This window comes from Myotis daubentonii, chromosome X (genome assembly GCF_963259705.1).
Source record: "Myotis daubentonii chromosome X, mMyoDau2.1, whole genome shotgun sequence".
Lineage (NCBI taxonomy): Eukaryota > Metazoa > Chordata > Mammalia > Chiroptera > Vespertilionidae > Myotis > Myotis daubentonii.
Window position 1 is genome coordinate 52,151,925 of NC_081861.1, and position 22,141 is coordinate 52,174,065.

Below are 22,141 nucleotides of genomic sequence, written 5' to 3' on the forward strand. Positions count from 1 at the left end.
GGGCTGCCTGAGGGACTGGTATTTGTCTCACACGAATTGGGTGCTGACGGGGAGCTGGCATACATTGGATGCCTAGTGGCCCCTGAGACAGCAACACAATCATAGTAGAGGATTTCAACACCTCACTTTCAAAAATGGATAGAATATTCAGACAGAAGATCAATATGGAAAAAAAATACTTGAGCAACACTATAGGTCAAATGAGCCTAACAGACATATATAAAACATTCCACCCAACAGCAACAGAATACATATTCATCTCAAGTGAACACAGAACAGTCTACAGGAAAGATCACATTAGGTCACAAAACAATTCTTAAAAATTTTTAAAAAATTGATATCATACCAGCAATATTTTCCAACCATGATGGTATGAAACTAGAAATTAATGGCAGAAGTAAAACTGGAAAATTCACAAATATGTGGAAATTAAAAACATATTCTTGAACAACCAGTCACAGATGAATTCAAAAGGGAAATTAGAAAATATCTCAAGACAAAGGAAAATGAAAGCACCACAATTCAAAACTTATAGAATGCAGCAATAGCAGTACTGAGAGGGAAGCATGTACTGATAAATGCTTACATTTAAAAAGAAGGAAGTTCTCAAATAAATAATATAACATCATACCTTAAGGAACCAGAAAAAAAAGAACACACTTAGTCCAAAGTTAGCCAAAGGAAGGAAATAATTAAGATTAGAGCAGAAATAAACAAAATAGAGAATATAAAAAAATTATTTTAAACAATACTAATTTGTTTTTAATAAAAACATTGACAAAGCTTTAGCTATCTATATTAGCTAAAGAAGAGAATACTCAGATAAATAAAATCAGAAACTAAAGAGGAGATATTATAACTTATGCCATAGAAATTAAAAGTATTATAAAAGACAAACATGAACAATTGATTATATGTCAACAAATTGGATAATCTAGAAGAAATAGATAAATTGCTAGAAATACACAACTTACCAAGACTGAATCATGAAGGAACAGAAAATCTGAAGATAACTATACCTACTAAGGAGATGTAACCAGTAATCAAAAATCTACCAACAAAGAAAAGTTCAAGGCCAAGTAAATTCATTGGTGAATTCTATCAAATATTTAAATAACTTCTTTTAAAAAAATAACTTTATTCTTTCTGAAAAAGTTTAGAAGCCAATCCTTCTCAAACCCTTACAAAAAACTGGAAAGGAGGGAACACTTCCAAACTCATCTTGTGAAGCCAACACTACCCTGATACAAAACCAGAAGAAAAAAAAAAGCACAAGAAAAGAAAATGACAGGCCCATATCCCTTATAAATATAGATGCAAAAATCTTCAACAAAATACTAGCAAACCAAATTCAACAGAACATTAAAAAGATCACACACCATGACCAAGTAAGATGTATCCCTGGGAAGCAATGATGACTCAACATATGTAAATCAAACAATGTGATATACCACATACCACATTAACAGAAAGAAGGGGGGAAATGACATAATCATCTCAATAAATGCAGAAAAAAGCATTTGACAAAGTTCAATGCCTTTTCAGCAACCAAATTGGAAAGGAAGAAGTAAAACTGTCATTTGCAAATGACATGATACTGTATATAAAGAACCCTAAAGATTCCACCAAAAAACTACTAGAACAGATAGATAAATTCAGTAAAGTAGCAGGATACAAAGTAAATATCCAGAAATCAATGGCATCTTTAAAAATGTATTTTTTTTTCAGAGAGAGAGAGAGAGAGAGGAATGGAGAAGAAGAGGGGCAAGAGGGGTCGAAGAGAGAGTGAGAGCAAGAGCAAGAGCAAGAGCGGAGCAGAGCGGAGAGGAGTGGAGAGGAGAAACATGGAGTGGTTGCTTAGGCATTGGGATCAAACCTGCAACCTGGGTATGTGCCCTGACCTGGAATCGAACCGACCACCTTTCAGTGCACAGACAGTGCTCAACCAACTGAGCCACAACAGCCAGGGCTCAGTTGCATTTTTATACATCAATTTGAACTATCTGAAAGGGAAACTAAGAGAACAATTTCATTCATAATTGCTTTTTCAAAAATTAAATACAAAGGAATAAATTTAACCAAGAATATAAAAGACCTATACTTAGAAAATTCTAAGACATGGAAAAAAGAAATTGAAGACAATACAAATAAATGTAAGCATACATTGTGTTCATGGATAGGAAGAATTAGCATCATTAAGATGTCCATACTATGCAAAGCAATCTATAGATTCACCACAGTTCCTATCAAGATACCAATGATGTATTTCACAGAACTAGCACAAATATTCCAAAAGTTTATATGGAATTACAAAAGACCCAGAATAGTCACAGCAATCTTGAAAAAGAACAAAGTTAGAAGCATCATGCTATTTAATATCAAACTATATTACAAGGCCATGAAGGAGGTTATAAAGGGGATAAATGGTGATGCAAGGAGACTTGACTTGGAGTGATGAACACACAACACAATAGAATTGTACACCTAAAAATCTATATAATTTTATTAAACAACGTCACCTTAATAAATTAAATGAAAAATTAAATTAAAAAAATAGCATGCTACTGGCATAAAAAAAGACATGTAGCTCAATAGAACAGAATAGAGAGCCCAGAAATAAACCGACACCATTATGGTCAATTAATATTTGACAAAGGAGTCAAAAACATACAATGGGGTAAAGGTAGTCTATTCAATAAGTGGTGTTGGGAAAATTGTACAGATATGTGCAAAAAATGCAACTAGACCACCTTCTTATACCATACATTACAATAAGCTCGAAATGGATTAAATGTAAGACTTGAAACCATAAAAATCCTAGAAGTAAACATAGGCAGTAAAATCTCAGAAATTTCTCATAGCAATATTTTTTTTCTGTTATATCTCCTCAGACAAGGAAAACCAAAGGGAAAAAAAATAAACAAATGGGTCTACATCAAACTAAAACGTTTTTGCACAGCAAAGGAAGCCATCAACAAAATGAAAAGAATACCCACTGAATGACTCTGTACTTTTAAAACTCCCCCCCCCAAAAAAAAAATCTCCAGGCCCAAACAGTTACACAGAAAAATTTTTCAGCCACTTAAAAGAGAATCAAATGTAATACCCTTTGTAATACTTTAAGTAATAAAAAAATAAATTAAAAAAGAGAATCAACAGCAATATTACACAGCTGATGTGGCTCAGTTGGTTGAGCATTGTCTGTGCACTAAAAGGTCGTTGGTTTTATTCCCATTCAGGGCACATACCCAGGTTGCAGGTTTGATTACAACAGCAATATTAATCTCTTCCAGAAAATAAAAGAGGAGAGAATACTTTCCAATTCATACTATAAGGCCAATATTTCATTGATACCCAAATCAGACAAACACAGTACCAAAAATAAATAATAAGCCAATATCATTAACAATTAGAGGTACAGAAATCCATAACAACATAATAGCTTTGCAAAATTACAATTCAGTAATCTATAAACAAATTTATATACTATGACCAAGTGGGTTTATTCCAGGAATGCAAGGCTGGTTTGATATTTGAAAATCAATCAGAGTAATATACACATTGAAAGACATGAAGTATCACTGAAGAAGATATAGGGATGGCAAATAAATACATGAAAAGATGTTGACCATCATTAGCCATTAGAGAAATGAAAACAAAATCACAATAAGCTTTCACTATCCACCTATTAGAACAGCTAAAATAAAAAACAATGACAATGATGGTGAGGATGCAGAGAAACTGGATCTCTCATACGTTGCTGATGGGAATGTAAAATGGTATACTTATTCTGGAAAAACAGTCTGTCAGTTTCTATAAAATTTAAAGATACACTTACCATATGACCTAGCAATCAGTCTCCTGGGCATTTACATCAGAGAAATGAAAATTTACAGCTATACAAAATACCTATACTAATTATTCATAACAGTGTTATTTGTAATAATCCAAAACTGGAAATAACCCAAATGTCCCTCAATAGGTGAATGGTTAAACAAATCATAGTATATCCATAGCATGCAATACTTCTCAGTGATAAAAAAGACCAGACTATTGATATTCATATCAAGTTGGATGGATGTCAAGATCATTATGCTAAGTGAAAAATATTGGAGAAAGTAATATACTTTATGATTCAATGCATATAAAATTACAAAATTATAGAGAGCAAATCAGTATTTGTCATTATAGATGGTGGGGTGAGTGGTGGCATGGCTATAAAAGGGTAGCTTTCTAGTGATGAAATATTTCTGTATCTTGACCGCAGTGATGATTACACAAATCTATATATCTTATGTAAAATAACATAGAAGTGCACACACATAACTCCAATGTCAATTTCCTGGCTCCCATATCATATCATAATTATGTGAAATGTAATGTTTGGGGGTAAACCAGATGAAGAGTATATGGAGCCTTTCAATACTATTTTTGAAATTTCTTGTAAATAGTTTATTCTAAATAAAAAGTTTAAAAAGAGCCCTGGTCGGATGACTCAGTTGGTTGGAGCACCATTCTGAACACCAAAAGGTGGCATGTTGAATTCCTAGTCAGGGCACATACCCAGGTTTTGGGTTTCATCCCTGGTTGGGGCATGTGTGGGAGGCAACTGATCGATGTTTCTCTTTCACTTTGATGTTTTTTTCTCTCTCTCTCACTCTCTCTCCCTTCCTCTCTCTCTAAAATCAGTGGAAACAAATCCTCAGGTGAGGATTAAATTTTTTTAAAAAATAAAACACTTATAAAGCAAATGGCTCAGAAATAAGAGCATGGAAACTAAAACCCAAGAAGTAAATAAAATGTTTTATTACAATTGCCTATAAAAATATGGAATTTTTATGAAAGGACTAGAGGCCCAGTGCACATATTTGTGCATGGGTAGGGTCTCTAGCAGCTGCTGGCTGCAGGCCGGGGCCTTCCTTCTCACCTGCCTTGGCCTGGTACCGCCCACTCACCTGCTCCACCATCCCACTGTGGTCCCGCTCTCGTCAGGCAGGGCCCATCGGGGCTGGCAGTGCCTCCACTCCCACCTGCTGCCAGCGCTGCATTGCGGATGCTCACCATGTTCCATGCTGCTCTCTGGTGGTCAGCACACATCTAATTCCTGGTCAGTTGAACTCCCACCCGTGGGGACAATTTGCATATTAGCCTTTTATTATGTAGGATAGTTTTCAAATGGGGAAGGTTTGTATAAGCCAGTGACATACAATACCAAGTACATTAATTTGTAGCATCAAACTTGTGCTTAAAATATTAGAGCCACTGATTAAAACAGCTCATCTTAAACTAGGCAACTGGCAATTGTGGAGTGCTGGCAAAAAGCCACATAAATTAATTACATCTGTGCACAATAAAATGTCAATTGTGACAGGTCTTTGGGCCAGTTGCTCAAACTTTAGTAAGTAGTGGGAATGGAGAAGTTTCATTCTGGAAAAACCAGAACCTATTCTTATAACTGTCATACAGGTCATTGATTTCCATATGCCCTGTGTCCTCACATTTGTTTCACTGGAGAATATATTCATTTCCAGTTGTGCTAGGGGGGAAAATATTTTCACTGGATAAAATATTTAGTAATAATTAGAAAGGAGCAAATGGGGAGAAATTGCCTCTCTCTGCACTGTCCAAAATAATGACCACTAACCACATTAAGCTATTTAAATTTAAAATAATTAAAATTAAATGCAACTAGAATTTTAGTTCCTAGACATATTTCAAATGCACAGTGTGACTAGTGGCTACCATACTAGAACAGCATAGATATAGAACTTTTCCATCATCACACAGAGTTCTATTGGACAACATTGTTTTAGAATATGAAAAACATGTCATTTCCCCACAATCACAGGCAGAATTATAGCCCAAAGAGCTCTTACAGGAACTAGTGTTGTATTATTTGAGGTTTGCATTTATACATAATTTCGTCTTTGGCAAAATTGAGCAGAACATTGTAGTAGTTAAATGCTAGGACTTTGGGATAGAATTGTCCTGCATTTCCAGTTTAGCTCTAACTTTTACTAAATCGTGTGAACTTAGCCATGTTCCTTCACTTCTTTGTACCTTTATTCTCATTTTTAAAAAGTTGGGCCTGCAAGATAATAATACTTACCTCACAGGATTGTAGTGAAGGATTAAACAAGATAAGCCCAATATCTGAATATGTGATCTATAAATGTTAACTATTCTTAGAATTATTCAGTAAGTCACAAAAATGAACTTGGATTCATTTGAACTACCATCTCAAATGTAGGTGACCAATAGAAAAGGCAACAGGGAACACTCAATTGTATTGACTCTGGATAGATAAATAAAATATGGGATTGCTATTCCTCCAAGACTTGGGGCTACAGACAAAAAGAAGTGACCAGAATTCTCCCTTAGAGATCCTTTTGTCTTGTAGCTTTCTAAAAATCAAGGGGTACTTCACCCTTGAACTTAAGGAACTCAGAATTGAAAGTTAACTACCGTGTCATATCAAATAAAATAAAAGCACAACACTCTGTCTATAAAACAAGATTACCCAAACAAGTCACTCAGTAGGTGAGGCACTTGGAGTTGTTTTTCCAGCTGTTTCTAACTATCAAATCCAATTCCTTGAAGTGCTATTATGGTGAAATATTACTATACCCAATCTTTTGTGAATACCACACAATAGGCCTGTTGTACTGTACCTCTGTAATCAACTGGATAAATATTTATTGAACACCTACTATATACATGACACTTTTGTTCTATATAAGTCATCAGCAAACTACATCTGGCAGGTCAAATTAAGTCCATTTTGTGTTTTTCATATGGTAAGTAAGGTAGGAATGACTTTTACATTTTTAAACTGTTAGAAGAGCCCTCAACCACTATTATCAAACACTGAATGCCTCTGATAAGTAGCTTTTGCTGCAGACTTTATAATGTTTTTTAATTCATTCAACCTAGAATTACAAAGCAAAACAGCACTTATATGTGAAACTTATACTGTAGGAAAGTCATTTTGACAAATAACATTGAATCACAAATTATTACAACATGCTTTCTATAATTCCTATAGTTGTCAAAAGTCAAAGCAACAAAGTCACAATGAGATACTCACTAGAATGGCTATAATAAAAGAAGATGGGAAGAAATTGTGCTATGGGGAAGTGATGGGAATGGAGAAGTTTCATTCTGAAAAACCCAGAACCTATTCCTATAACTGTCATACAGGTCATTGATTTCCATATGCCCTGTGTCCTCACATTTGTTTCACTGGAGAATATATTCTCCAACTAAAGTTTGAGCAACTGGCCCAAAGACCTTTTGCAATTGACATTTTACTGTGCACAGATGTAATTCGTTTATATGGCTTTTTGCATTAACAATTATTGGTAGATATGTGGAGAAATTCAAACCCTCATACATTGCTAGTGGGAGGGGAAAATGGTACAGTCACTTTGGTAAGGAATCTGCCAATTCCTCACAAAGTAAAACATAGACTTACCATGTGGCCCAGCAATTCTACTCCTAGATATGTACTAAGAGAAATGAAAACATATGTCTGCACAGAAACTTGTACATGAATGTTTACAGCAGCATTATCTTACCTAATAATAGACAAACATGTAAATTAACTGTCCCTCCACTACGCTCACCAGCCAATCAGGAGAATATGCAAATTAACCCAACAAAGATGGCGGTTAATTTCCCAATGTAGGAGCAAAGCGGCAGAGCGAAGACTGAAGGCTCCATCCGGAGCTGAGAAGACTGAAGGCTCCATCCGGAGTGAAGGCCTGGGTCCCCGGTGCCAGAGGAAAACCAGTGCCGGCAGCCAGGGAAAGGGAAGGCCTATTGCACGAATCTCTTTGTGCAACGGGCCTCTAGTTCATAATAAATAAAAGGTAAAAACCACCCAAATGCCCATCAACTGATGAATGGGTAAATAAAATCTGGTATAGCTATACAATGGAATAGTATTCAGCCATAAAAAGGAACAAAGTACTGATACATAGTAAAATTTGCATAAAATTGCCCTGGCCTGTGTGGCTCACTTGAAGCATCATCCCATACACCAAAAGGTAGGAGGTTCGATTCCCAGTCAGGGCACATACCCAGGTTGCGGGTTCAATCCCTGCTCAGGGTGCATGTGGGAGGCAATCAATTGATGTTTCTTTTTCTCTCTTTATCTCTCTCTTCCTCTCTCTAAAAATCAATAAAAGGAAATAAAAATGAATAAATAAATAAAAATAAAATTTGGATAAACTCCAAAAACAATACACTAAGTGAAAGAAGCCAGAAACAAAAGATCACATATTGTATCATTCTATTTATATTGAAGCCAAGAAAATGAAAATCCATAGACACAAAATAGATGAGTGGTTGCCTAGGGCTGAGAGTGGAAATAGGAAGTGACTGAAATGGGCATGAGGTTTCCTTCTGGGGTGATGGAAATGTTTTAAATAAGATTATGGTGATGATAACACAGCTCTAAAATATACTAGTAGTTATTAAATTGCACACTTGTAAAAAGTGTATAACAAGAAGCATGGTCCATAAAAGAAAAAATGATAAATTGAACCCCATCAAAATTCAAACCTTTTGCGCTTCAAAAGGCAACATTAAAAAAATAAAAAGACAAGCAACAGACTGGAGAAAATATCTACATTTCATATATCTGACAGGGACTTATATCCAGAATACATAAATACTTCTTACAACTCAACAATAAAATGAGAATAAAGACAACAACTCAATTAAAAAATGGAAAAATATATAAACATATACTTCACTGAAGAGGATATATGAATGACTAATAAGCACACAAAAAGATGCTCATTATTATTAGTCATTAAAGAAGTGCAAGTTAAAACCACACTGAGATATCATTTCACACACATTTAACATGGCTATAATAAAAAGACAGATGATAAGAAATGTTGGTGAGGATGTGTAGAAATAGACACCCTCATACATCGCTGTTGGAAATACAAAACAGTGGTGCTGCTTTGGAAAACAGTTTTGCAGTTTCTTGAAAAGTTAAGCATAAATTTGCCATATGATCCAGTAATTCCAGCCTTAGGCATATATCAGAGAAATGAAAACATATGTCCACATGAAGACTTGCACACAAATGCACTTAGCAGCATTATTCACAATAGCCAAAAGCTGGAAACAACCTGTATATCTATCAACTAGTGAGTAAACAGACAAAATGTATTATATCCATAAAATGGAATACTGTTTGGCAATAAAAAGCAATAAAGTACAAATACATGCTATAATATGGATGAACCTCAAAAATATTATGCTAAGTGAAGGAAGCCAGGCAAAAAGACCCCATATTGTATGATTTCATTTAGATGAAATGTCCAGAATAGGCAAATTTATAGAGCCAGAAAGAAGGTTACTAGTTACCTGGGGCAGGGAGTGGGAATAAGGATTAACTATAAATGAGCATGAGGGATATTACCGGAGGAGTGAAAATGTTCTAAAACTGATTACAATGATGGCTGAACCATTTAGTAAAGTTACTAAAAAATAATTTAATTATACACTTGAAATGGATTAATTTTATGATATGTAAAATATATCACAAAAAATAGGAAAAGAACAATAGGGAAAAATGGGTGAGGGGTACACAGGAACTCTACCATCTTTGCAACTTTTCTACAAATCTAAAGTTATTCTGAAATAAAAATGTATTTAAAAGTTAACAAGAATATGTTTCTGGGTTGATATCAGTATTTGGAAGTCCCTATCTATTTGAAAAGACATTTACAAAATGAAATGGGTAAAATATCATCATCGATCAGTATTAACAGAAGAACATTTGGAACAATTTTGATAATAGGGAACACTGACTGTGAGCCCCGATTAAACAAATTTTAGCCCCCCCCCATTCCATTATTCACACTAGTAGTCCTTTATTACAAAAAGTACTCTATTATTACTATTATATTTTGAAATGCATAAATAAAAATTTGTTAAAATTTGTTTTCTCTGGTTATATAAGTTCCTACAAATTATCCAGGATTTTGCCTTTGGCCCGCAAAGCCTAAAATATTTACTATCTGGCTATTTACAGAAAGTTTGCCAAGCCATGTTCTACACCATAACAAGATAAAATATAATCATTCTCTTTCTTTTTTTTTTTTTTTTTTTTTTTTTTTTTTTTTTTACAGAGTGGAAGGGAGAGAGATAGAGAGTTAGAAACATCCATGAGAGAGAAACATCGACCAGCCACCTCCTGCACACCTCCTACTGGGGATGTGCCCGCAACCAAGGTACATGCCCTTGACTGGAATCGAACCTGGGACCTTTCGGTCTGCAGGCCGATGCTCTATCCCCTGAGCCAAACCAGTTACGGCTCATTCTCTTTCTTGAGTGTATTCTTATCATTAATTAGTTTTGACATACCTGCCCTTCTGGATATGCCCTATAAAGGATAAGCCTTGCGTCTCTTCTGATATGGCATTATTTGGGATTTCCATGAACAGAAACACTATTAGCATAGTTCTAGCAAAACCTCGATGTCATCGTTATAACCACAATATTAAAGGGCCAGCACCATACCACTGTATCAAGATGACCCTCATCAAATTGTGATGTTACCAGGCCATGAACTCACTGAGGGCTCCTATGGCATCACACCCTGCCTCTGGCATCACCCTGGCTCATCACCTTACTGCGGTGCCAAATGCTATCACTGCTGTGACAGAATTCTGTCCTGATGTCTCTCCGCCGAGGTGTCAAAATAATTAATCCCAACTTCTTTCCAGTCCTGTGCTAGCGGCAGGGAGGGGGAGGGTGGCCAAAGCCACCAGTAAGAGCTCAGGAGATAGTACTCAGCTCCTACTGTTGTCCCTTCCGCCTGCCACTGCAGGTCAGGCTCCCCGTCCGACAGGACCTCTAGGCTCCCATTACTCTCTTGCCACGATTCCGCACCCGTTCCGCGCAGCCAATTCAATGCCCCACAGCGACCACCCACCCCGGTTCCCCACGAAGCGGGTCCCAGTACCTGACTCCATTCTCCAGCTGTCATCCTGGGCCAATTCCACTGGCCACTTGACTACGGTGGCCGCTAGGGACCCTGGGACTTGTAGTTTTGTGCTGCTAGGGGCAGAGTTGATAAGAGCGGCAAAGGCGCCTCCCAGCCTGGAACTGAGTTCAAACTGCAACTCCCAGAGGCGCCTTGCGATGGGGAAAGGAGCGACGGAACGAAGAAGGTCGGTGATTGGTGGAGCTCTGTCAGTCCTTTTGATTGGCACGAAGAGGCGGCTACGTGAGGTCCTGCTTTACTGAGCTCCTGGGAAAACGAAATGGAGGGGTTTGTGTCTAACCTAACGGTCTGCAATCTGGCCTACAGCGGAAAGCTGCAGGAGTTGAAGGAGGAGATCCTGGCCGATAAATCCCTGGCTACTAGAACTGACCAGGTAAAGCAGCGCTGGGGCCTTTTCGCTGGCGGCAGCGATGACGTAGAGACCAACGTGGCTGCCTGGCGCGGCCTGAGCGGAGGCAGATTTCCTGAGGGCCAGATCCCCGCCCCTGTCGCCCCATCCTCACCCTGGGTCACCTCAGGACTCAGAATCAGGCGGTTGGAACTAGTCCCGCAATCCTCAGATTTATTTTATTTTATTTTATTTTTAGCCCAGTCCTTAGCTCCCTGAATTTTGGATATTTCTAGAACGTTTACTGTGTTTCTCAGAAAGGCCCAATCTTTTGAGAAGTCCCTGAGGAGGAAAGCTTTTAAAAAAAGATATGGGTGCCTTTACTTTACAAGTGATTTTATTCAACGAAACACGAGTAACTGAACGCCTCTTCAGTGCTAGACAGTTTGCTTGGAGTTAGGGAGAGAGAAGTGGAAGAGGCGGACATGCGTAAAGTACTCCCAAATCAAATGTCCGATTACAAATTGAAGTTAAAAACTCGAGAGAGACGTTTACGTAGAACTTTCAGAACATGTAATGGGAGAACCTGCTTTAATATCCCTTAGCAAAGCCGAATGTTGGCATTGAAAAGGCTTTGCAAAGGTTGTGAGGCCTTGCAGGATGAGCGGGATTTCCTTGGAGGATGAAATGGGCATTCTAGGCAGAGGCAGAACAAAAGTGAATGGACTTTGGGAAGTGTTTCATTCTGCCCTCCTGTTCAAAGAACCCTCATGCATTCACCCTGAGTTTCCAAGCAAGATTCACAGTGCCCTTAGTAAGCCAACAGTATTTATAGATTGCCTCCTATTTAACAGGCACCACACTAAGCACTAGTGAGACAGTGTCACATATTTAGAGATCTCCTTTTTGTGTCTTTGGGAAGAGAATTAGAAGTCAGGAGACCTTTTTTCCTAGAACTTTACTTTATTGCTTAACATGAAAATGGCTTTACTTTTGCCTAATTAATCTTCATATGGTCTGGCAATATTTAATACTTAAACTTAATTTAAGGTCAAATAATACTTCCAACCATTTTCAAGTCAGCGGTTTAAAAAGGGAGAAGCTATTCACGATCAAGAGACATAAGAAACATAGCCAAATGCAACTTGTGGACCTTGTATGAATCCTGATTGAAACAAGCAAACTTTGAAAAGACATTTGGAAGCCCTAGCGGGTTTGGCTCAGTAGATAAGAGCATTGGCATGCAGACCAAAGGGTCCCGGGATTCTGGTCAAGGGTACATATCTCTGCTGCAGGCTCCTCCCTAGCCTGGCCCTGGTCAGGGCACATGCAGGAGGCAACCAGTTGATGTGTTTCTCTCACATTGATATTTCTCTGTCTTTCCCTCTCTCTTCCACTTTCTGTAAAAATCAATGGAAAAATATCCTCGAGTGAGAATTAACAACAACAACCAAAAAAGACATTTTGGGGACAATTGAATACAGACTGGGTATTACATGTTATAAAGGAGTTAGTGTTAATTTTTTAGAGTTAGTGCTAATTTTAATAGGTATAATAACGGTCTCAGAGCTATGTAGGAAAGTATCTTTGTTTTTTAGATATTAAAGTACTTAGGGATGAAAAGTTATGATATTTAGGATTTGTTTTAAAAGAACCAGCAAGGAAAACATTTGATGAAGCAAATTGGCAAAATATTAAATCTAGGTGATAGGCATATGGGTTGCTATTATATTCCCTCTATTTTTATGTGTTGGAACTTCTTGCTAAAAGTTTAAAATACCATTTTCTTTTACATAAGGCTAAAAATATAGCAGTCAATGCAAAAAGGGATTCTCTTAGAGGAATATGACTAACTCCCAGCTTATTATTTTTTTTGAAAAGTAATGTTCTCCAATTCTGTGTGTGGTGTGTGTTTTTAGATGGATATGCAGATAATCTCAATTACTAACATTTCTCTTTCTAGAGAATCTAGAAATTTCGGAGTCAGACAGACAGCAATTTATGTCCCACCTTCACCATTTACTAGCTGTGTGACCTTGGATAAGTTGCTTACACTGAGGAATCTTAGTTTCTTCATCCGTAAAATGGGGATAATATCCACTGTACAGGATCTTGAAGATTAAATGAGACATATGTACATCTAGCAAAGTGTCTGACGTGAAAATGTACACAAATAATTAAATAGTAAACAGCTAAAGCTCTATTTCTGCCACAAGCATTCAAATCAGTTTCTCCCCATGTTACTAAAACCTTGGTCTCTCTTTTATTAGTAATAATATGGTTTAAGGTTACCTTCCTGAGGATTCAGTGATCTCCACTTCTTGTTTCCAAACTATAGATTTGCTGGGCCCAATCTTACCTTTTTCTGCTTTTTTACCTTAGTTCTTCTATTTCTCTTCAAGAATGTTGACCTTATTGCTTCTCTCTTTCCCATGTAGGATAGCAGAACTGCATTGCATTGGGCGTGCTCAGCAGGACATACAGAAATTGTTGAATTCTTGCTGCAGCTTGGAGTGCCAGTGAATGATAAAGATGATGTGAGTACTAAACAGAGTTGATAAATTCCCAGTTATCTATAGTCTCCAGACTGTGTTTACTGAAGCCTGAGTATTAAGCTTACAAACAAAATTGTAACCTTTATTACTAGGAAATTATAGTATGGCCTTGGTGACCAAGCACAGGACTAGTGGTTGCATTATTTTAAATTATTAGTTTTGCTACTAATACTCTGTAATTTAAGATAAACATGCAGATTAAGGCTTATTACGGTGACCTCTAATAGACTCCAGACTACTTTTATTATGTTGGAAATTTCTGGGGGGTAAATAGTGCCTAAATTATGAGGACCTAGATATCTTTTTTGTTATGTAGATATTTATGTAATGGTTTTGGTGATCTATCCTATATAATAAAAGAGAAACATGGTAATTAGCCATACCTCCGCTACCCTTCCCATTGGCTAATCAGGGCGATATGCAAATTAACTGCCAGCCAGGATGGCGGCCGGCAGCCAGGCATCTTGAAGCGAACATGAGGCTTGCTTGCTTCAGTGACAGAGGAAGCCAAGGTTCCCTGCCTGCCACTGCCGGCCTCTGAGCTTGCAGTTTGAAATATTGTTATAAATATAGAATCTAAACAAACTCCAGAAACCTGCTTTCAGCCAGCTGGGATCTCAGAGCTGGAGTTGAAACAGTGTTTCGATTATAGAACCCAAACAAACTAGATACCTGCTTTCAGCAGCCGAGGCCTCAGAGCTGGAGCCAAGCCTCAGAGCTAAAGCTGGCCCAGAATAAAAAAAAAAAAGAAAAAAAGGAGCGGTTGGGAGCTTCAGTCACCCACCAGCCTGAAAACAGACCTCCGCCCCTCACCCAGACTGGCCACGCACCCCAGTGGGGACCCCCACCCTGAAGGAGGTGTGACCAGCTGCAAACAGCCATCATTCCCTCGTCCAGGCTGGCCAGGCACCCCAGTGGGGACCCCCACCCTGATCCGGGACACCCTTTAGGGCAAACCAGCCGGCCCCCACCCGTGCACCAGGCCTCTATCCTATATAGTAAAAGGGTAATATGCCTCCCAGCACCGGGATCAGCGGAGCCCTGAGGCCTCCCAGCACCGGGATCAGCATGACAGGGGGCAGCGCCCAAACCCCCGATCGCCCTGTGGCTCTGTGTGTGACAGGGGGCGGGGCCACAACCTTCCTATCCGCCCTGCTCTGTTTGTGACAGGGGAAGGCGCCCCAACCCCCTGATCAGCCCTGCTCTGTGTGTGACAGGGTGCGGCGCCCCAACCTGCCCCCCCCCCCCACGGGCCCTGCTCTGTGTGTGACAGGGTAGAGCCATAACCTCCCCATCGGCCCTGCCCTGAGTGTGACAGTGGCGGCACCCCAACCCCCTGATCGGCCCTGCTCTGTGGGTGATAGAGGACAACGCCCCAACCGCCCCCCACGGGCCCTGCTCTGTGTGTGACGGGGTAGAGCCATAACCTCCCCATCAGCCCTGCCCTGAGTGTGACAGGGTGCGGCGCCCCAACCCCCTGATCTGCCCTGCTCTGTGTGTGACAGGGGGCGGAGCCCCAACTCTCCTATCGGCCCTACTCTGTGAGAGACAGAGGGGAGCTCCCCAACCCCCTGATGGGCCCTGCTCTGTGCATGACAGGGGGGAGCTCCCCAACCCCCTGATCGACCCTGCTCTGTGCGTGACAGGGGGTGGCGCTGCAACCTCCCCATCGACCCTGCCTTGAGTGTGACAGGAGGCGGTGCCCCAACCCCCCAATCGGCCCTACCCTGAGCGTGACTGAGGGTGGCATCGCAACCTCCCGATCTGCCCTGCTCTGTTCATGACAGGGGGTGGTGCCCCAATTCCAATAAGCCCTGCTCTGAGCCCGACCAGGGGCTGCACCTAGGGATTGGGCCTGCCCTCTGCCACCCGGGAGCAGGCCTAAGCCAGCAGGTTGTTATCTCCCGAGGGGTCCCAGACTGCGAGAGGGCACAGGCCGGGCTGAGGGACCTCCCCTTCCCCCCAAGTGCACAAATTTTTGTGCTCCAGGCCTCTAGTATATATATAAAAGCCAAACAACTGGAACACCGGAATGACTGGTCGCTATGATGTGCACTGCAACTGTACAACCTCCCTCGACCCCTCCCCCTGGCCAGCCCCGCCCACCATTGCCGCCTCCCACCCCCCTGATCAGGGGTGAGGCTGGCCAGCCAACCTCCAGCAACCCCTCCCCCTGGCCAGCCAGCCCAATTGGGGTCAACTGGCCAGATTCCACCCATGCACAAATTCGTGCACCAAGCCTCTAGTATTAGGATAAGATTTGTGAATAATAAGGATGCAAACTTTTTGTAGGCAGAGATTCCTTTTCAAGGATGCTAACTGAAGTAATACTTATATTAGCAAAGAAATAAGAACAATTTGCTAGAGGAACAGTTGGATGCTGTAGGTATGTCTATATGATAAAATAATATGTAACCAATAAAGTTATGATTCTAAAGAATGACAGAAAAATTCTCACAACAAAATGATAAGTGGAAATTACGGAAAATGCAACTCACAGAACTTGATATTCTATGATCCCAATTTGAAAATATATTAGAATTAGTCTTAAGTATCATCACCTCTATAGTATGGGATTATGGGTGGTTTTTCTTTTCTTTTGTGTACATCTGCTTTCCAAATTTTCTACAGTGCTTAATGAGGGGAAAAGGAAGAATGTTACTCTTTTAAACCATTCACACACAGCTCTTTGTAAACCCTGCCTAAATGTTAGTGTTAATCCCTGTTCCTTTCTCCCCTGGTTTTGTATGGCCCACCTCTTTTATAGGCTGGTTGGTCTCCTCTTCATATTGCCGCTTCTGCTGGCCGGGATGAGATTGTAAAAGCCCTTCTGGGAAGAGGTGCTCAAGTGAATGCTGTCAATCAAAATGGCTGTACTCCCCTACATTATGCAGCTTCCAAAAACAGACACGAGGTAGGGTTTTATTCCTAGGCAACTTCTTTTGAGTTCTAAACCTCTATGCAGACAAAAATATATCTCTGCATAGTTTTCTTCTCCTTCTTTCCAGATCGCCGTCATGTTACTGGAAGGCGGGGCTAATCCAGATGCTAAGGACCATTATGAGGCTACAGCAATGCACCGGGCGGCAGCCAAGGGTAACTTGAAGATGATTCATATCCTTCTGTACTACAAAGCATCCACAAACATCCAAGACACTGAGGGTAACACTCCTCTGTAAGTGACAAGTAGCAGTCATTTGTATTCTACCTGAAATTAGCCCTCTTGCACTAATTCTTACATATCGTTTCCTTTTTTTTATTGTGCTTGTAAATGTAATGCATGTTATGGCAAAAATATTTGAAAGTTCACAAAAATATAAAGATAAAATTTTAAAATGCCTATCATCTTGCCACCCAGAATCAACCACTAACATTTTTATGTATTTCTACCCAGTCTTTTATATGCAACTGCATATTTTACTTTTTTTTTCATTGAGATCATACTGTGCATGTAATTTTATGTATTGTTCTTTTCACCTAATGTTATTAAGTATTTTTAAAACATGTTTGAATGGCTATATACCGTTCAATTTTATGGGTGTTCATAACTTAATCATTCCTATATTACTGTATATTTAAAGTTTTTTGAGTTTTCCACTATTATAAATAATGCTGCATTGACCAACTATATATAAAAGTTTTTGGCCATATTGCTGATTATTGCCTTAGTATACACTCCTAGAAGTAGAATTTCTGGGTCAACAAATACACACATTTTAAGATTATTGCTTTATATTGCTAAATTGCTTCCAGAGGAGTATCATTGTACCTTCCCAAAAGCAGTTTGAAAGTGCCCATTACCCACTTACCAACACTGAAAATATCCTTTTTTGTATGAAAAATGGTGTTTCATAGTTTACAAATTCAGCCACTTACCAGTTATATTAAATACATTTTTAATATCAGTGAATAGAAACATTTTTTTAATGCCTACAACTAATGTCATTTATTTTATAAATTATAACTTTGTGTCCCTTTTTATTTCCTTTTGGGGAATTAATTTTTTTTTTATTTACTGAGTTTTTAAGTACCTTTGACTTGATATAGTAAAAATATGCCTTCTGCCATGTTAGTTGAAAATATTTTTCCAGTTTTTCTTTTCATGTTGTTCATGATTTTTTTAAAAATAACAGAAGTCACTATGTAGTCAAACCTATTAATCTTCCCTCATGACTAGAGAGTCTTTCCTCACCCTGAAATTAGTTAAATATTCACCTGTATTTTATCGTACCATAGGTTGTAGCTGAGATTTATTGTTACTGTTTTTCATTTAACTCAAACCCATTTGGAACTGATTTATGTTTATGGCCTGAAGCCATCATCTACCTTGATATTTTTTTCTGCATTCTTGTCCATTTTTCTTCTTCTTTATTGAATGGTGACTTTTTTTGAACCAGAAATGTCTTCTTTTTTGTCCAAAGTGAGACTCAACCTTTTCTAATTTGACTTTAAACTAACTTATAAAAAATAATGTTTTCTTAACTCTTAGTTTTAAAAATCTTTTCTGTAGTTCTGAGTGATTCCATTTAGAAAGACTTGCATATAGCTCTTTTCTCCATAACAGGAAAGGCACAGTGGCCTGGAGAAATCTAAAAGTCAGGCAGTATAGGGTCTGGGAACAGCCTAGGATTTACAAACTCAGCCACTTACCAATTATCAACACTAATAAAAGAGAAAAATGGTAATTGGCGTACGAGCTACCCTTTTCATTGGCTAATCAGGGCTATATGCAAATTAACTGCCAACTAAGATTGGCAGTTAACTGCCAACTATGATTGGCAGTTAACTGACAACTATGATTGGCAGTTAACTGACAACTAAGATTGGCAGTTAACTGACAACTATGATTGGCAGTTAACTGACAACTAAGATTGGCAGTTAACTGACAACTATGATTGGCAGTTAACTGACAGCTATGATTGGCAGTTAACTGACAACTAAGATTGGCAGTTAACTGCCAACAAGATGGCGGTTAATTTGCATACGTAGGCACAATGCAGGGAGGCGAAAGGGAAAGCAGGAAGAAGCCCCCTGCCACTGACAGTGATCGGAAACCCGGGGGGAGCTAAGAGCTGGGGGGCAGGGCAAAGGCGGCCCTGGGGCCACCTTTGCCCTGCCCCCCAGCCATGATCGGAGAATCAGGTGCCTTTGCCACCCTGGCCAGTGATAGCAGGAAGTAGGGGTGGAGCCAGCGAGGGGAGCTGGGCACGGTCGAAGCTGGCAGTCCCGGGAGCTAGGGGTCCCTTGCCTGGGCCTAAAGCGAAGCCCACGATCGTGGGGCCGCTGCAGCTGCGGGTCCCCGCTGCCCGGGCCGGACGCCTCAGCCAGAGGCGTCAGGCCTGGGCAAGGGGCTGATCCTGCGATTGGAGGGTGATGGGGGTCAACGCCTGAGGGCTCCCAGTATGTGAGAGGGGGCAGGCTGGGCTGAGGGACACTCTACCCCCCCCCCCACACACACACACACACCCAGTGCACGAATTTCGTGCACCGGGCCCCTAGTATTAAATACTTATATTAAGTAACTTTGAGTAGCTGCTTAACCTTCCTGAGCCTTAACTTCCTCATCTATGAGGATAATAATTCCTTCCTCAGTAGATTGTTGTGAGGTTTAAATAAAATAACATGTAAAGTGTCTAATACCCTGCCTGGCAAACTATAAATGCCCAACAAAGTTATTTCAATTACTCCTCAGTCATGTCATCATAAGCAAGGACTTTAACTACTATCACAAGTTCAACTGTAAAATGTTAATAGTAATACCAGGTAGTTATAAGGATCAAATGAGATAAACTCTTTCAAAATGCTTTTCCAAAATATAAACCATATAAAATCCTTTTAGCAGGTTATGAATGGGGACTTTTCTAAATTCCAGCCATGAATGTGATTGCATGTGTTTGATGAAAATTACTTATAATCTCAGTAGAATAAGGAAGTTGTTTCTTAAGCTGGCATTTAGATCCCTTCTTTTATTGCCTTAGGACCAGAATTATGATTTATGATCTGGTATTGTAAGGCTATTTCACTAAATTTTAACGTATAAACACTCTTCCCCATGCAAGTTGATTTTGCTTTCCTGATTAAATAGATTTCCAATATCACACTATCTAATAATATGCGCTATGGAATACCCATCAGCAAGTCCTAGCATTATGTAGAAGTGGTAGTGATTTATCAGTCTTTGTGATCTCAATTTCAGACACTTAGCCTGTGATGAGGAGAGAGTGGAAGAAGCAAAACTGCTGGTGTCCCATGGAGCAAGTATTTACATTGAGAATAAAGAAGAAAAGACACCCCTGCAAGTGGCCAAAGGTGGTCTGGGTTTAATACTCAAGGGAATGGTGGAAGGTTAAACAGCTTGGATTTATTTTTTCTTTGTATGTTTGTAGTTGTCCCCAGTGTCCTGGAAACAAATGTACTTGGTGCATAAGACATCATCTATGAATGATGAAGTTTTTTTCATCTTCAAAGTCTTATAAACATTTTGAATATTGTTCCTACTGAGATATTTGTTCTGAGTTTACAATTTGCTTTCCAGGCATGTAATAACTGTTGAAATTGTTCTACTGTTGTTGTATAATCTATATAGAATTTTGGTTAATTTTGAGTAAGTGATTCTGTGACTATTGTGAGACTTTAGCACTCTCCTGTGCACTCTCTGTCCCCCTCTGAGGCAAAACAACCTCAGTAGCCTCAGGCCAGTTGTTCTGCCAAATATTTTAAGGTGGATTCTAGAATGTTCCTTCTGTCGAGTTGAAACACATCCTAACTTGTTTTGCAAGCTCACTCAGAGGCTTATACCAAAAATTGCTGTTTTTCCAGCAGTACATTTAATTTATTTTTGTTATGGGAGGAATACTTACATATTTTAGAGGACCAAATTTTCAGTTGAAGGGCCTGTTATTCCAACTTTGGTATTCAGAAGCACTAAGATAATAAAAAAATGATAGCCTGTACTCATGTATCCTTTTAATAAGCTGTTTCCATCTATAAAATATGCTGTTTTTAAAGAGGAAGTTTTTAAGCACCTAGATTAACTCATCCTGTATTGAAAAGAATGTAAAGCTTGTTAACATGCTTTGTTCCAAAAAAATGTACTTTGATTTGTATATCAGAAACTAAAAAAATAAAATGTTGAGACAGTCTCGCAGTTTTTCTTTCAAATCAGTTAAATACCCACTAAAACCTTAAAGTCCTTTATAAAAACATTTCTCCGCTTTTGGTAGCTCTAAAGTTAATAAAATTAGTGAAGCTTGAACTGAGGCATTTTAAAATCTTTAAAGAAACAGTAATTTTCTGAATTGCTAATTAAATGTGGAGCCAAAGGAAATTATTAAGTGTAAACTTGATCTCAATTTAGGGAAATGCTCTTAAATGATTACTAGTCATAAAATCTAATGACCTCCAAGTGACTCTTCAAATTATTTTTTTAATTTTGAACTTTGTGCTTCAAATATTGCTTAAAGTAAGTGAGCCCACAACTTCTATTAATTTGGGGTCATAGATTTAATGACCAGTAGCTAAAATGACTTTTGTAAACACAAACTGTTGTTAATTTGCAAACCCTTTTTACATAAGTTTTTTGAGTGCTGATCTTTACAAATATTAAACAGAGAAGCATATTCTTAATGGAAGTAAACTTTGTTTATTGAATACCAGGGATAGAATTGATGATAGGGGAAGTAATTTCTTTCCAATATTATTTAGCATGATTAAAGTTGTACCTAATACAGCCTGTTAGGACTGAAGGAAGTTACTCTTCATAAATATAGTCAAACCCTGGTTCTCAAATGTCTCCCATCTTGAACAATTTGTTTCTGGACTAATTTGTTCAAGGGAAAAAAATGTCTCAGTTGTCAAACAAAACTTCAGCTATTGACCCTACAACCCTTTCATGCTGATACCCGTATGAACAGTCACACATCCCTCAGGCGGCAAAAGAGAGAATGCATGAGTATCAATTTATTGCTAAACCTCACATTGTCCATTTAACATCTCAGGAACTTGTGCTGTAGATATTTTTGTGTTTTTACTTTTGTTGTTTATTATTATTAAATACATACAGTAAATCATCATGGGTTAATGATAGCAGCAAAGTGAAAAAAGTGAGAATGTAGAGCTTAAAAAAGAAATAATTGCCAAGTATAATAGAGATGTTCATGTGTCTGATCTGGCTACCAAGTATGGCATGACAAAATGCACAATTAGCACAATTTTAAAACAAAGAGGTCA

The 22,141-nt window shown here is 38.8% G+C and overlaps 2 protein-coding genes across 5 annotated transcripts in view; one reads left to right on the forward strand and one right to left on the reverse strand.

Moving 5' to 3' along the window:
* ATG4A (autophagy related 4A cysteine peptidase) overlaps positions 1-11,117 on the reverse strand; it is a 61,397-nt gene extending 50,280 nt beyond the window's left edge. Inside the window, exon 1 of one of the 2 annotated variants that reach the window (XM_059679804.1) lies at positions 10,988-11,117. In XM_059679804.1, coding sequence (XP_059535787.1) covers positions 10,988-10,997 — 10 coding nt within the window. In that variant the 5' untranslated portion in view covers positions 10,998-11,117. Of the gene's footprint in view, positions 1-8,081; positions 8,103-10,987 lie in introns of those variants that run through there. The other variant, XM_059679807.1, reaches the window with a different exon arrangement.
* Positions 11,118-11,216: 99 nt separating this feature from the next.
* On the forward strand, positions 11,217-21,054 carry PSMD10 (proteasome 26S subunit, non-ATPase 10). Of its 3 annotated transcripts, none has more exons than XM_059679809.1 (5): positions 11,217-11,402; positions 13,796-13,894; positions 16,680-16,826; positions 16,900-17,087; positions 20,109-21,054. In XM_059679809.1, exons 1-5 carry the CDS (start codon positions 11,289-11,291, stop codon positions 20,260-20,262), a joined length of 702 nt encoding a protein of 233 aa, XP_059535792.1. In that variant the 5' UTR covers positions 11,217-11,288; the 3' UTR covers positions 20,263-21,054. The 3 variants fall into 3 exon arrangements, with proteins under 3 accessions (XP_059535792.1, XP_059535793.1, XP_059535791.1); XM_059679810.1 differs by having other exon boundaries at positions 11,218-11,402; positions 16,921-17,008; positions 20,109-20,251; XM_059679808.1 differs by having other exon boundaries at positions 11,249-11,402; positions 16,921-17,087.
* Positions 21,055-22,141: the final 1,087 nt, after the last annotated feature.